A 14,708-nucleotide genomic window follows, 5' to 3' on the forward strand; every position below is an offset into this window, starting at 1 on the left:
GCATGTTCCTGTGAAAGTAAAGAATATGGATAATAACAGAAATTGTCAGCTTAGTCATAAAGGAAAAAGGAGGCAAATGTAAGGTTTAAGAAACTGAAGACCAAGCCCTCGAGGATGTAAAGAGTAGGCAAGAACTTAAACAATGAATTAGGACTGCTAACAAGGGGTCCTAGTGTTCTTGGCTAACAGGATTAAGGAAAACCCAAAGGTGTTGTCAATGTAAGTGAGGCACAAGAGAGTAGCTAGGGAAACACAAAGTCTACTCATGATTAAAGGAGGAATATATGCATGGAGCTGGAGGAAGTGGGAATGGTCATTAACAAAGGATAAAGACTTGGTGGATAATGAGTATCGCAAGGTGTATATAAGACAGGTCAATATGAAAAAAGATGGTGGTTTTGGGTGTTTTGAGAAACATTTAAGATAGAAAGCTCCCCAGCACTTGAGGGAGGCGAGGAACCAATTTGCTGGGCTTTGTATGAAATCTTTGTGTCATCTTAGTCACAGGAAAGGCTCCAGAGGACTGGAGAATAGAAAATGTTGCTGTGTTGCTTAAGAAGGGCAGTGGGAATAATCTGGAAAATTAGAGGCTGGTGAGTCTTGTGTCACTTCTGGGGAAATTACTGGAGGAGATTCTTGGGGACAGGATATACACATTTGGAAAAATATGGACTCACTACCGATAGGCAGCATGGCTTTGTGCAGGATTGAGTTTTCTTGTGGAAATGACAAAGACGATTTGAGGGTAGGACAGTGGATATTGTTTACACGGACTTTAGTGAGGCCTTTGATAAGGTCCCTTGTGGCAGGCTGACACAGAAGGTGAAGCCATATCGGATTTGCAGTGAGCTGGTAAGATGGAGACAATCTCCGTCTTTCGGACAGAGAACACTGATGGAAGGGTGTTTTCCTGACTAGGAATTTGTCTTTCACAGGCATCAGTGCTGGGAACCCCGTTGTTTGTCATATGTATGAATGATTTTGGAGGAGAATGTAGGTGCCCTGATCAGTAAGTTTACAGATGGCACAAACATTGGGGAAGCTGAAGACAGTGAGGAGAGTTGCTAGAGGATGCAACAGAATATAGATAGACCATAGACTTGGACAGAGAAATAGATGGGATTTAATCCAAACAAATGTGAAGTAATGCATTTTGGAAGGTTGAATGCAGGAGGAAAATATGCAGTGAATGGCAGAACTCTGAGAAGCATTAACATAAAGAGGGATCCCGGTGTACAGGTCCAAAAATACCTGAAATTTGCATGTGGATAATGTAGTTAAGAAGGCATATAGCATTGCATTGGCCCTGACATAGTGTATAAAAATTAGCAAGTCACGTGGTAGCTATTTAGTTAGGCTGCGTTTGGAATGTTGCATGCAGGTCTGGTCACCACGCTGCCAGAATGATGTAGAGGCTTTGCAGATGGGCCAGAAAGGGTTTGTAAGGATATTGCCCGGTTTGGAGGGTATTAGCTATGAGGAGAGATTAGACCAATTTTGTTTGTTTTCGCTTATGTTGAAGAATGAGGGGCAACCTGAATAGAAGTTTACAAAATTGAGAGGCCTGGATGGAAGAGTCTTTTTTTTTCCCAAGATTGAAGTGTCAATTACGAGCGAATGTAGACTTCAGATAAACAGGGAAAACTTAAAGTAGGTGAGAGCTGGATTTTTTTTCAGTCAAGCATGTTTGGGAGCCTGGAATGTACTGCCAGAGGTGGTGACAGAACAACAGTAAAATGGGCGGCATGGTGGCTCAATGGTTAACACTGCTCCCTCAGCACCAGGGGCCTGAGTCTGATTCCTGCTTGGGCAACTGTGTAGAGATTGCACATGCTCCTCGTTGGCTTGGGTTTCCTCCAGATGCTGCGGTTTCCTCCAACGGTCCAAAGATTGTGCAGGTTAGATGGATTGACCATCCTAAATTGCCCGTGATGTTCAGGGAGGTGTAGGTTAGGTGGGTTAGGGGAATGCGTCTGGTTGGAATGCTCTGAGGGTCAGTGTGGACTTGTTGGGCTGAAGGGCTTGTTTCCACACTGTGTAGGGGTTCTGTGGATCCAAGAGGCATCTTGACAGGTGCGTGAAGAGGCAGAAAACAGTGGGATTTAGACAGTGGAAACATAAGGTTTTTGGTTCAGAAAGGCTTTGTATGTCCTTGAACACTATAGTGGGCCAAAAGGCCTGTTTCAGTGCTGTGCTGTTCTTTGTTCTTTTAAATGAGCGATCTTGACAAGATGCACGTCGAAAGGATGTTTCCTGTCATTGTCCAGTCTTGAACTGGGGTTACTGTTTAAGAATCAGGAGACACACCCATTTAAAACAAGACAAAAGGAGAATTTATTTCCTGAAAGTTGAGAAGGTTTTGGAATAGCTTATCACAGGAATTTAAGGTGTCGATAAATAGATTCTGATAAGCAAGGGAGCAAAAGTTTATGAAGGAAAATCAGAAATCTGGTGTAATCGGATCAGCCACAATCTTACTGAATGACAGAGCATTGAAAAGCCAAATGGCAGCTCATACTCCCAATTTGAATAATCTTATGTACCAGTTAATGGAATGAAAGCTATTCTAGCTCAAAAAAGACGAGTGAGATGCACAGAAGCACGGTCTGCTTTTCCCACACCAGAAGGGAGCTCTCTGGAAATGGCAGGCAATGACTAATCAAGTTTTCAACTAAAAATGGTTCAACAGGAACAGTTGTGGAATATGACCAGCAGTTTACTAGCCAGTGATCCAACTGTCTGTTCAAGTGGACATACAAATTTTTGTTTCAAAGGTAAAGGAATTCCTCTTAAGTGTTATGATCGCTATCATCCCAGAAGGTGCAAGATTTAGTCACCAGTTCAGTGTTGCTTGAGATCCTATTGTACGTAAATAAATGACAGTTTGTTTGAATTTCAGTAGTAATTGAATGCTGAAATACCTTTGGCTGTTACAAATACTTAGTCCTCTTCTCCCCCACCTGAATGGAACCGCAGGATGAATAATCCATTCCACCACTATGCTCAACATCTGTAGGCCATACATTCTTGTCTACTCCAAAAGGTGCTACGCTAGAATTTAAGCCATATCAAATGTTGGAATACATTTGGTAGGTCAGATGGATCAAGCATTCAGCCTCCACAAACGTGGTCCGCAACTAACAGCCTCTGCTGATTCTTGTGCTGGCTCATTGTCTCTATTGCTGTCAACTTAATTCTGCATCTGAAATTCTTTGCTCCCGTTTCAGGCAGAGAGGATATTTTCAGAGGTGAGGCGTATTGAGAGCTTCCGGGTAGAGGGTATGGAGATCTACTCCACTACATTGTGGCACCTACAGAAGGATGTGACACTCTCTCTCCTCTCCAAGGATTTGACTGAGATGGATAAAAATACGCCAGAGGTGTGTTGTCATTTGACCTCTTTTAAAGGGACTCAGATGGAATTGTATTTAAGGTGGAGCTCAAAAGAGTAGTTGAGAACCAAAGAATGCAGTATTGCAGGCTGGCTGATCCTATTAGGCATTGCAGCCGTCCTGTCCACTGAGTTTTCAAGCTATGAACAGGAAAAGACGGGAAACAAAAACTATTTCCACAGGTTGGGGGTTTGAGAACTCTGAGACATAGTGAGAATTTGGGCAAGACTGTTCTGGAGAGATGTTAGGAAACACTTCGACACAATGGGTGGAAGATATTTGGAATTCTCTTCCATATATGCAGTGGATGCTGATTCATTTGTTCATTTTAAATCTGAGATTGTTTAATAAAAAAATTATCTAACGTATTAGGGGATCTAGGCCAAAGGTACGTGTATGGAGTTAGGTCACAGATCAGCCATGATCTCATTGGTGGGACAGGCTCGAAGAGCTGAATGGTCTACTCCTGTTCCTGTGTTTCTATTTAAAGAGGACAGATTCTTCCTGGATTACACTCTTCGATAAAACTTCCTTCAATCTCCTTTTGTTTCAAGGAGAACAGCCACAACTTCTCTGTCTGATCTTGTAGTTAAATTCCCTCATTTCTGGAACCATTTTTGCAAAGCTTCTCTGTAGCTTCTCTTGCCTGTCACTCTTAGTGTGGTGACTGGAACTATATGCAGTATTCTAGTTGTGGCCTAATCAGAACTTTTTATAAATGTTCAGTAAACCTCAAGGAATCATCAAATATTTGTGCTGGTCCTCTGCAGATGCAATTCACCTACTGCCTCTTGCTTGCCATTCCCCTGTAATGCTGCACACATTTCATTTTTCCAATGACAATTGAATTCTCTTCCTGAATGTCTTGATTATATCTGTCTTCACCATGCTCTCAGGCAGTACTTTTTGGATCTTAACTGCTTATTGTGTTGCAGGTAGAAAACGTTTCCTCATGTTCCATTGCTTTCCTTGCCAATTACTTTAAATCTACACCTTCTGATTCTCGATCCTTTAAGCAATGGAACCAGTTTTTTCCCCATGCAGAATGCAGAGAATGCAGAAAATGGAAACAAGTAAAAGAATGTGTCATCGTAATAATGGAGACCTGCATCAAAAAAAAGGTGGTAGAATAAGCTGAACAATTAGAGTTTAACCTCACTGGTGGGAATTAGTAACAATAATGTAGATAAAATTAACATTTACTTGGATTATGTATGGTTTACTTAAGGGAAGACACCAATATTTTGTAGGCAGATCATGTTTAACTAGTTGGATTTTTTAAAAAGTTTTTTAGTTAGACTATTTTTTTCAAAATTGCAGATAATGGGATTATCATGGTATATGTGATCTACCAGAAGGGTTTGATAAAAGGCTTTTCAGCAATGTTAATGCCCATGGAATAAAAGGGACTGTGAATAGAAAAAAATTGCTGGTCTCTGGGAAAGTACAGATGTATCAAAGTAGCTGAATTGTTCTTGCACAGATTTATCTTGGACATGATGAACCGAGTGTTTTCCTTTCGTGGTTCTGATTTTACACTACAAAAAGGAAAATTAGCTGTATGAACTGGATCGTATTGACTTCCAGAGGACATCATTTTAATTTAGGCAAATGTATTTGTCAGTTGGATTTTATTAGAAAGCCTCAGGAGGTGATGCATTTTGACAGAAGTAGGTCTGTGTCTTGAGCACAGTACAAGTTTTGAATGGAGCAGGTAGTAAAGAATCTGAGTTTCTTTTTGCTAAAAACACCTGCGAAATCTGACTAAATGCTAATTTGAAAAAAGTTTATATTTAGCAAATCGCAAAACACTTTCTTCTGGTCAGCGGTGCAGTTAATAGAGGGGATAATTTTAAAATATTACTTTAAGGTATTTTTTATGTGGATAGGTGTTAGAAAACCAGATACCCACTTTGAAAATGAAGGAAAATATGCCTGCTTTTCAAGGAGATAATTTGAAAAGATGCAGTGGTCATTGCTCAAAATGAGCCTGTCCAATTCAGAGTTACCTAATAGATTTGCTTATGCTGCTTTCTGGAATTGCCTCAAAATTTAGACTCCTGAACAGTTCACTGCTATACTAGGAAGTTCATTTTTACTGTACGTTTTAGACTTTATCACAGTTGAGTTTGAATGTCACATAATAAGACATTTCATCTATCATGTGCTGTTCCGATTTGAGTTTCTGACCAGTTCTCTCATTTTCATTATTCCACTTCCTTTTGTTTAAAGTTTTTAGTCACTACATGAAGTTCTCTTTCTCAACTCTTGTTCTTTCAATTTTTTTCTATATTTATTTATTCTTTCCATCCTCGTAAATTTATTCAAGTCCATGTCTGGCATCTGAACTACTTGCACCCATTAACATAAAAGGGAGGCAGTCTGTAGAGGTATAGTCAATGAACTAGTAATTTAGAACCACTGTATGATGCTGTGGTGACGGTTGTAATTCCCCACTGTAGTTGGTAAAATTAACAGATGTAATTAATTAATCTGGAATTAAAAGATGGTCTAGTGGCAACCATGAAATAATTTTCAACTGTTTTTTAAAACAAAAAGATCACCAGCTGGTTTGCAACTACCCTTATAAGGAAGTTTGCGGCCGTCACCTGATTTGGCCTAGTTGTGACACCAAACCCAATAGCAATGTAATTTGACTCTCACCTGCTCTCTGACATGGTTCTCGGGCATTTGGGGATGGACAGTGAATGCTATTTTGTGAGCAATACCCAATTTCTATGAATGGATTTTTAAAAAATTAACATGTTGCTTCAAATCTGATCTTGCTTCAGTTACTCCTCCATCTAATATACGTGACCTATCTGCCTCTTCATTTTTTTTAATTTTTGGCTCACTCTATTTCTCATTGCTTGCTGACTAAAGTACTCTTCCCCCTGAGGTGGTGTCGTATGAACCAATTGCACAGGCCACTAATCTAGCACAACACCCAGTTCTAACACGTTTGTGTGTTTACAGATGCTGGAAATTTGGATTGTTTATTTTATGTTTGAGTTTTTTGAGGAAAGAATCCTCGATCAGACAGCTGACCCTGTTCAATAACTTGAAAACAAAAAGTGCTGAGAAACTGGTCTCTCAGCATCTGTAAAAAGAGAAACCTTTCAAGTCCAGTCACCTTCCATGGAAACTGAATTTCTCCGGCACTTTGTCTTTGTTTCAGATTTCCAGCTTCCACAGTTTTTGTTTACTTTGGTGTTCCTTGTGTGTCCAATTAATGTTTAGACTTGGACTTGAGATGAAGATACACCAAGCAATTTCAAATTGTCAGTTTTCATTATTCGTTGTAGATTTTGAGAGTCTGATTAGTTTGATCCTTCAAGCAATGCTACTGTTGCCCTGTATTGGTTAATTGATGCGTGGAAATGAGTGCTGGCATACAGTTGCTCTGAATTTTTTTTCATTCTTCATACAGGCTTGGTGTGCAGCAGGGAACTGCTTCAGTTTGCAGCGAGAGCATGATATAGCAATCAAGTTCTTCCAGAGAGCCATTCAAGTGGATCCAAACTTTGCTTACGCATATACTCTCCTTGGTCATGAGTTTGTATTAACAGAAGAGTTGGACAAAGCACTGGCCTGTTTCAGAAATGCAATTCATGTAAACTCTCAACACTACAATGCCTGGTAAGTACAAGTTATTTGTGTTTAGCAGTGACTTGTTAGGTTTGTAAAGTAACTGCTGAAGCAGCTGAGATTTTGCTGTAGTGGTTAATGCTGCCTTTTTTGGATGAGAAGAAGCAAACATGTTCCTTGTTTTTGGTGGGAAGTCTGGGTCTTCACTTGACAGATGTAAGCTGAATGCACAGTCACATTGAAACAACTCATTTCATTGTGGCTATTAATTAAAAACAGTGAGTGCACTGCATTAAGCAGCAAACATATCACCTTGTGATGGTATAAAATTCACAGCTTAAAGTGTATGGAAACAAGTTTGTAGTTCCAAGGTAGCCATTCAGACCATTATATTGTGTAATCATGAGATACAAAAGACCAATTAAATAACTTTTATATTCCTCCTTGAATTTGAAGCCCACATAAAAATCATTTCTGAGGATCTAGATTTGAATCCTGCTGATGCAGATGGTGGAATTCGAATCCAATAGAATATCGGGAATGAAGAATCCAATGATGCCCATGAGAAGCGACTGCTGATTGTCAGAAAAGCCCACCTGGTTCACTAATGTCTTACGGGAAAGCTGCCATCCTTGCCTGGTCTGGCCAAAATGTGACTCCAGAACCATAGCCATGTGGTAAACTCTCAACTGCCCTCTGAAATGGCGTAGCAAGCCATTACATTGTATCAATTGCTACAAAATCCCAACAGAGAAGTGAAAATCAGGTAAACCACCTCACATCAACTTAGGCATCTGAACAGGCAATGGCAAAAATAGCTCTGACCCTACAAACATGCCAAAATTGCAAGAGCATCTTGCACACAAATTGGGCAACAGCCTGACATAGTCATAGTCATGGACTTTTACCACACTAACAACATCCCAGACACCACCACCATCATCTGTGGATATGTCCTGTCCCATCAATGGTATACAGTCAAGAGGGAGTTTCTTTGGGAGTCCTGAGGATTGACTCCAGAGCTAAAACATGTCATGACACTGGGTTTAACATTGGCAAGGAAACCTCCTTCAGATTACCAAGTATCATTCTCTCTCAGCTAGTGCATCGGTATTCCTCCATGTTGATCAACACATGGAGGATGTACTGAAGATGGCAAGGGTGCAAAATGTACTCTGGGTGGGAGATTTGACTGTCATCGAACAAGAGTGGCTCGGCAGTGGCATTATTGATTGATTTGGTGAAGTTATAAACAACAAAGCCACAAGACTGGGTCTGCTGCACGTTGTGAAAGAACCAATGAGGGAAAAACATACTTGACCTCATCCATATCAGCTGCCTGTTGCAGATGTGCGTCTGCATGATAGTATTGGTAAGAGTGATCACTGTACAAGTCTTGTGGGGACAGAATACCCTCCATTGTGTTGCATGGCAAATGGGACAGACATTGAATGGATCTAGCAACTCAAGCATGGGTATCCAAGGGACACAGGGCCATCAACAACTGCAGAACAATACTGTAACATACTCTGGAACTTTATGATCTGACATAGTCCCTCAATCTGTCACTACCAGTAAGCCAGGGGATCAACCCAGGTTCAATGGAGTGGGCAGCAAGGTATGCCAGGTGCCACAAAAGCATAGCTATAAAAGAGGTATCAGTCAGGTGAAGTGAGCAAACAGGACTACGTACGTGCCACGTGGAATAAGTAGCAGGTGATGGACAGGGTTAAGCAATCCCACTGTGGATCATATCTAAGCCCTGCTGTCCTACTACATCCAGTCATTAATGGTGGTGGAAAATTAAACCACTCACTGGAGGAGGCAGCTCCAATCAATAACATCATCTTCAATGATGGGAGAGCTCAGCACTTCAGTGTAAAAGATAAGGCTGACGCGTTCACAGTGATCTACAGCCAGACATGCCTGTGGATGATCCAGCTCGGCCGCCTCCAGTTGTTCTCGGTGTAGGAGCATTACCCCCTGACAGGGGACAAAGACTCAGGATGCAGGCAACTGGCAGACTTTTGTTCAAGCACCAACCAGTTAACACAGGTAGAGGGCCAAAGATCTTCGCCCGAATCTGGTTTCAACGTGAGAACCCAGCCTTTCTGTTAATTTACGGGTCAGATCGGAAGAGAGTTCAATGTAATATGCTGATTTTTTTTTAACCGTGAAATAGAGCATCTTTGTATCTTTTGTTTCAATTAACACATATAGCACAGTCACTGTATTCTTCCCCTGTATTCCATACACCCAATCCTGTGAAGCACCTCATAAATGATGGGAATTCATATGGACAGCCGTAGCTTCTCATGATCTCAATGTTTAAACGGCCATTGTAATGTCCAAGCCTCGGGATCTTTCTATGCATCCTATTCATTCACATTCCAAAGTTACTGGTTATACTCCTTTGGGTCTGTCCCAGACTTGCTTAACACTCGGGACTGTTTGAATTCTGTTATCCATTGTATTCCAAGTGTGATGTCTATTAAATTCTGTTATTCCTCTCCATTTTCTACTGTCCCAATTATAAAAAATACAAAAGGTAGTTGGTTTTAACTAATAGCTGTAAGATTCATATTAATTTCTGTTATAAAGTCAGTAAAAAAGTGTTAATTTCCCTGCTAGTACTTTGTAACTAAGAAGTTGTGAACAGTCTAATTTGTTCAGGATTGACCAGGCATCTTTTTAGAGATCCTAAATCATAGAGTCCCTACAGCATAGAAACAGGTCCTTCGGCCCAACAAGTTCACACCGTCCCTCAGAGCATCCCACCCAGACCCATCCCTATAACCCACCTCATCTACACGTCCCTGAACACTATGGGCAATTTAGCATGACCAATCCACCTAACCTGCACATCTTTGGACTGTGGGAGGAAATCCATGCACACTGGGAGACCATGCAGACAGTCGCCGGAGTGTGGAATCAAGCCCAGATCCCTGGTGCTGTGAGGCAGCAGTGCTAACCACTGAGCCACCCTGTCACCCCTAAAAGGAGAATGTCAGGAATGGGATAAGGAAAGCACTTCCTGATACTAATTAATTTTCACATCTAGACTTTTTTGCAGCCAATCGAGAGTTCCAAAGGCTCTGGTGCCTGTGTTCAGGGTATTTCATCTAGGCTGCAGAGATGTCTTGTGTCGGTTTCCTCCGGGTGCTCTAGTTTCTTCCCACAGTCCAAAGATGTGCAGGTTAGCCATGAGCTACTTGGCACAAGGTGAATACAATGGAGGTAAACAGATGGCTTAATGTTTGGTGTAGGAGAAGACTGTTTGTTTGAATTCTTGGGGCATTAGCATCTGTACTGCAGGAAGAAGAAGCTGTTCCGATGGGATGTGCTCCTGAATTATGTGGGACTAGAGTCCTGGCAGATTGCATGACGAGGGCTGTGGGTAGGACTTGAAACTAAATAACAGGGGTGTTGGGTTCACTTGCTTGGAAGAGGTTATGGGAGTGGGCTCAGTAGAGGCTATCCAATTTTTAGAACAAGTAATGGGACATTATGGAAAGGGTCAGGAATCTAACTTTAGGCACAGCAAATGAGACGACAGTTATGAGAAGGGGAGTTGGCAATCAACACAGGGCTAAGAGTGTTGTACTTGATTGCAATTTTTACACAAAACAAGGTAAATGAACTAATAGCGCAGATTGAAATTGGCAGGTGCAGCGTTGTGGGTATCACAAATGTGGCCTCCACGCTATCAAGGCTGGGAACTAAATATTCAAGAATACACATCAAAAGGACAAGTGATGAGCAGAGGAGGCTGGGTTGTCTTCTTGGTAAGAAATGACAGTAAGAAGTGATAGAGTAGAATTTGGGTGGGTTGATTTGAGGAACTGCAAAGGAGAGACTACCCTGATGGGAGTTGTGCAAGGCCTCGTGGTTAGGATGTGGGAAAGAAAATAAATCAGGAGATAGTGCCTGCGTTATATGTCATTTCTGTTATAGTTTTCATGGTGGATTTTGATTATGTGGGTGGACTGGGAAAATCTAATCAGTAGCAGATTTCAAGAAAAGAAGTTAATGGAATGCCAACGCACTGTTTTATTTGGAGCAACTTGTGGTAGAGCACACGAGGGAGCAGGCAATTCTGGATTTGGTGCTGTGTACTTATTGAGGTGCTTAAGATGCAGGAACCCCTAGGGGCAGAGTGAATTCTATAATACTTAGTGGAAGAAGCTGGAATTGGGCGTGATAGCTTCACTCAATTGTAATACTAAGTACAAAGACACGAGGGAAGTGCTGTCCATAGTTGATTGAAGAGGGAGAAGATTGTGGAGCAGCAATTGCAGGATTTTCTGGGGATAATTTGGGAGGCACAACAGAGATTGTTCCCAAGGAAGAAGAAAAATACAAGGGTCTCGGCCCGAAATGTCAGCTTTTGTACTCCTCAGATGCTGCTTGGCCTGCTGTGTTCATCCAGCTCTACAGTTTATTATCTCGGATTCTCCAACATCTGTGGTTCCCGTTATCTCTCAGCATACAATATGATGATGTTTAGTGGGAAGCCAGAGGATTGGGAAGGCTTTTAAAAAGCATCAGAGGATAACCCAAAAAGCAATAATAGATGAGAAGATTGACTGAGAGTAAGCTGGCTATTATTACGAAGATTGCAAGACATTTTTTCAATAGCTAGAAGGAAGAAAGAGGCAGGAGTGGACATTGTATTGCTGGAAAATGAGGGTGGAGAAGTGGTAATGTGGAACAAATGGCAGACAAACTGAATTGATGCTTTATAGTGGAAGACACCAGATTTAGGGAATCAGGACGTAGAGGTGAACATTGTGGCCATCACTAAGGAGAATATGCGAGGGAAGCTGAAAAGTCTGAAGGTGAAGAAGTTATCCTAACCAGATGGACTGCACCCCAGAGTTGGGAAGGTGATAGCTGAAGAGATTGAACAGGCATTGGAAGTGATTTGTCAGGGCTGGTGCCAGAGGACTGGAAAATGGCTCATGTAACATCCCTGTTTAGGAAGGGAGAGAAGCAGAGAGCAGAAACTGTAGGCTGATTACCTGATCTTGGTGGTTAGAGTCCTTTTATTAAGGCCAATTCGTGAAGAGCATGGTCGAAGAGTGCTAAGTCAGCACAGCTTCATTAAGGGGAGGCCATGCCTGACAAATCTGTTAAACTTCTTTGAAGAGGTAATGAGCAAGTTGGACAAAGAGGAGCCTTTGATAAGGTGCCCCACAGGTGACTGTGAAATAAGATGAGTGCTAAGGGCACAATACTGGCTTAGTTAGAGGATTGGCTGACTGGCAGAAGGCAGAGTGGGGATAAAAACACCATTTTCAGGATGGCTGCCAGTGACTCATTGAGTAGCACAGGATAGATTTGGAACCACAACTATTCACGTTATTCCTTTAATGCTTGGGACGAAGGAACTGAGAGCATTGTTGTTAAATTTGCAGAGGATGCCGAAGGACAAAGATAATGTTGAAGTGGCAGAAGTATTTGGACAGATAAAGAGAGTGGGCTTGTCATATGAGGACTGGTTGAAGACTCTAGGCCTTTACTCGATGGCATTTAGAAGGATGAAAGGGGATCTCATTGAAAATTACAAATACTGAGAGGTCTGGATTGCGTGGACATGGAAAAGATGTTTCCAGAAGCTGGAGAGATGAGAATCAGAGTGCACAGCTTCAGTGAAGGGACGACCTTTTGGAACTGAAATGAGGAGCAATGTCTTCAGCCAGAGGATGGTTAATCTGTAGAAGTTATTGCCACAGGGCTGTAAAGGCCAAGTCATTGAGTGTACTTTAGATAGGTTCTCAATCTGTGAGGGGCTAAAGCGTTACAGGGAGAAGGCAGGAGAATGAGGTTGAGAAACATATAATTGGGTAGTAGAATTATCTTGATGGGCCAAATAGCTTACTTCTGTTGCTATGTCTTGGATCTTGTGGACTCTATCTTGGAAGCTAATGCAATTCAGTGCAGTGATCCCTCTGGTTTAGAAATCATGGTTGACGCATCTCATCTCACAATGCCTTTGTTTGCATGGATGATGTGGATCAGACCCCTTCTTTTAATCCAGTCCTCTGTCAGCTTGTTAAGCCAAGATCACATCTAACCTTATGCTTTTGCTGCTGCTATTTCATTTGGTTTCCTTTTATTTTCATTTCATCCGAGAAATCTTGCGTGCTGTTTACTGAATTTCAAGTGGGCCAAGTTTCTGGAAATCCTGTAATTTTAATCTTTGCCTATGTACAGGATGCTGAATAGGTCAGAATTTGAAATGTGCAGCTGTCTTGGAAGATTATAGGACTGAAGGAATGTAGGTAAAGGAAGGAGTTAAGAACAAGGATAACTGTTTTAAAAATAAGTTGTTTGGCCAGGATGAAATCGATATTTGAACGGAACTGGGTGCGATTTAGGACAAGGAGTTGACCTTGGCTGTGTTGATGAGGGTAGTGCAGTTGATACAGGTGATATGGCTTTCAGCAAGGCCTTTGCCCAGGTTCTATGTCGGAGACTGATAAAGAAGTGAAAGGCTGGTAGGAGCCAGCATAACTTGTCAAGATAGATCCAATATTGACATAGTGGCAGGAGACAGAGGGTAGTGACGGAGGCTGTTTGTGTGACTTAAGTCTGATGTAGAGTGGTGTACCACAGGAATCAGTGCTGGATTTATTTTTGTTGTTGTTAGTGATACCTATAAATAGGTGAGATTGTGGCAATGGAGGTGATAAGATTACAGATTACATAAAGATCGGCTAAGTGGCTGTCAGTGAGGAGGAATGTTTTGGCTTACAGTTGTATGTGCATTGGTTAGATGGACCAATCACTGAACAACGGAAGATGGAATTTAATCCTCATTCATATGAGGTAATGCACTTTGGAAGGGGGAAGAAGACAAAGGGGTACTCCAATGAATGATGAGACTCTAGGAACCCTCACAAAAACTGAAGGGTCTTGGGTGCTTGCCCATAGATTTCTTAAGGCAGCAGGGCAGAAAAAAGAAGGCATATCTTTATTAGTTGAGGCAGAGATTAAAGAGGAGAGAGGCACTGGTGGAGCTATACAGAACTTTGGTTTCATCATAGCTGGATACTGTGTGTGTTACTGGTCACCACATGATAGGAGGAATGTCGTGGACAAAGGAGTTGCAATTCCTTACAGGCACTACATCCAGGTGGTCTTCAGTGCCACCACGGCAATATATATATCCAACAACCTCACTGGTGTGGAGTAGGGAGGGAACACATTTCACCAACAGAAAAAACATGAGGTTCAATGGAGAGAACACTTGAAAGAATTTCTAAACTGCCATGCAGTCATAGACAAGGACGTGTTTGAAGAAATTCCCCAACTCACCAACAAAAATCTTGGAAATTTCACTTGTAACAGTCAAAACAACAAATTTATGATCTGCATAACTGCAAACATCCACATCACTCTCACCCGAGCGTGATATTACATACCTTCCCAGTTCCAAGATATATATATATTTTTTAATTCATTCAGAGTAGGTCAAGACCACTATCTGACAATAGCCTTCAATTTCAAGTGCCATTGAATGATCCTCAATGGCAAGATGCCATCCGTGGGCCCCAAAAATCTTGGTGAACTTTCTAGAGTTCTACAGCTGACCAGTCGATCAAATCCCACCTCACTGTTCGTCAACTGGGAAAGCCCCCTCATTCACCTCCACTGGATCTGCTCCCAAGATGGGGCATTTCGCTCCCCAACACCCCAGATGTTCTCTTATTTCAAGGGCCGCAA

General features: G+C 41.7%; 1 protein-coding gene across 2 annotated transcripts in view; it reads left to right on the plus strand.

The window, feature by feature from the left end:
* cdc27 (cell division cycle 27) overlaps positions 1-14,708 on the plus strand; it is a 104,652-nt gene that overhangs the window by 65,823 nt on the left and 24,121 nt on the right. Inside the window, exons 13-14 of one of the 2 annotated variants that reach the window (XM_059638691.1) lie at positions 3,228-3,380; positions 6,823-7,031. In XM_059638691.1, the coding sequence (XP_059494674.1) occupies positions 3,228-3,380; positions 6,823-7,031 (362 nt within the window). The remainder of the gene's footprint in view (positions 1-3,227; positions 3,381-6,822; positions 7,032-14,708) is intronic. The other variant, XM_059638692.1, reaches the window with a different exon arrangement.

Source organism: Stegostoma tigrinum, chromosome 31 (assembly GCF_030684315.1).
Source record: "Stegostoma tigrinum isolate sSteTig4 chromosome 31, sSteTig4.hap1, whole genome shotgun sequence".
Classification (NCBI taxonomy): Eukaryota; Metazoa; Chordata; class Chondrichthyes; order Orectolobiformes; family Stegostomatidae; genus Stegostoma; species Stegostoma tigrinum.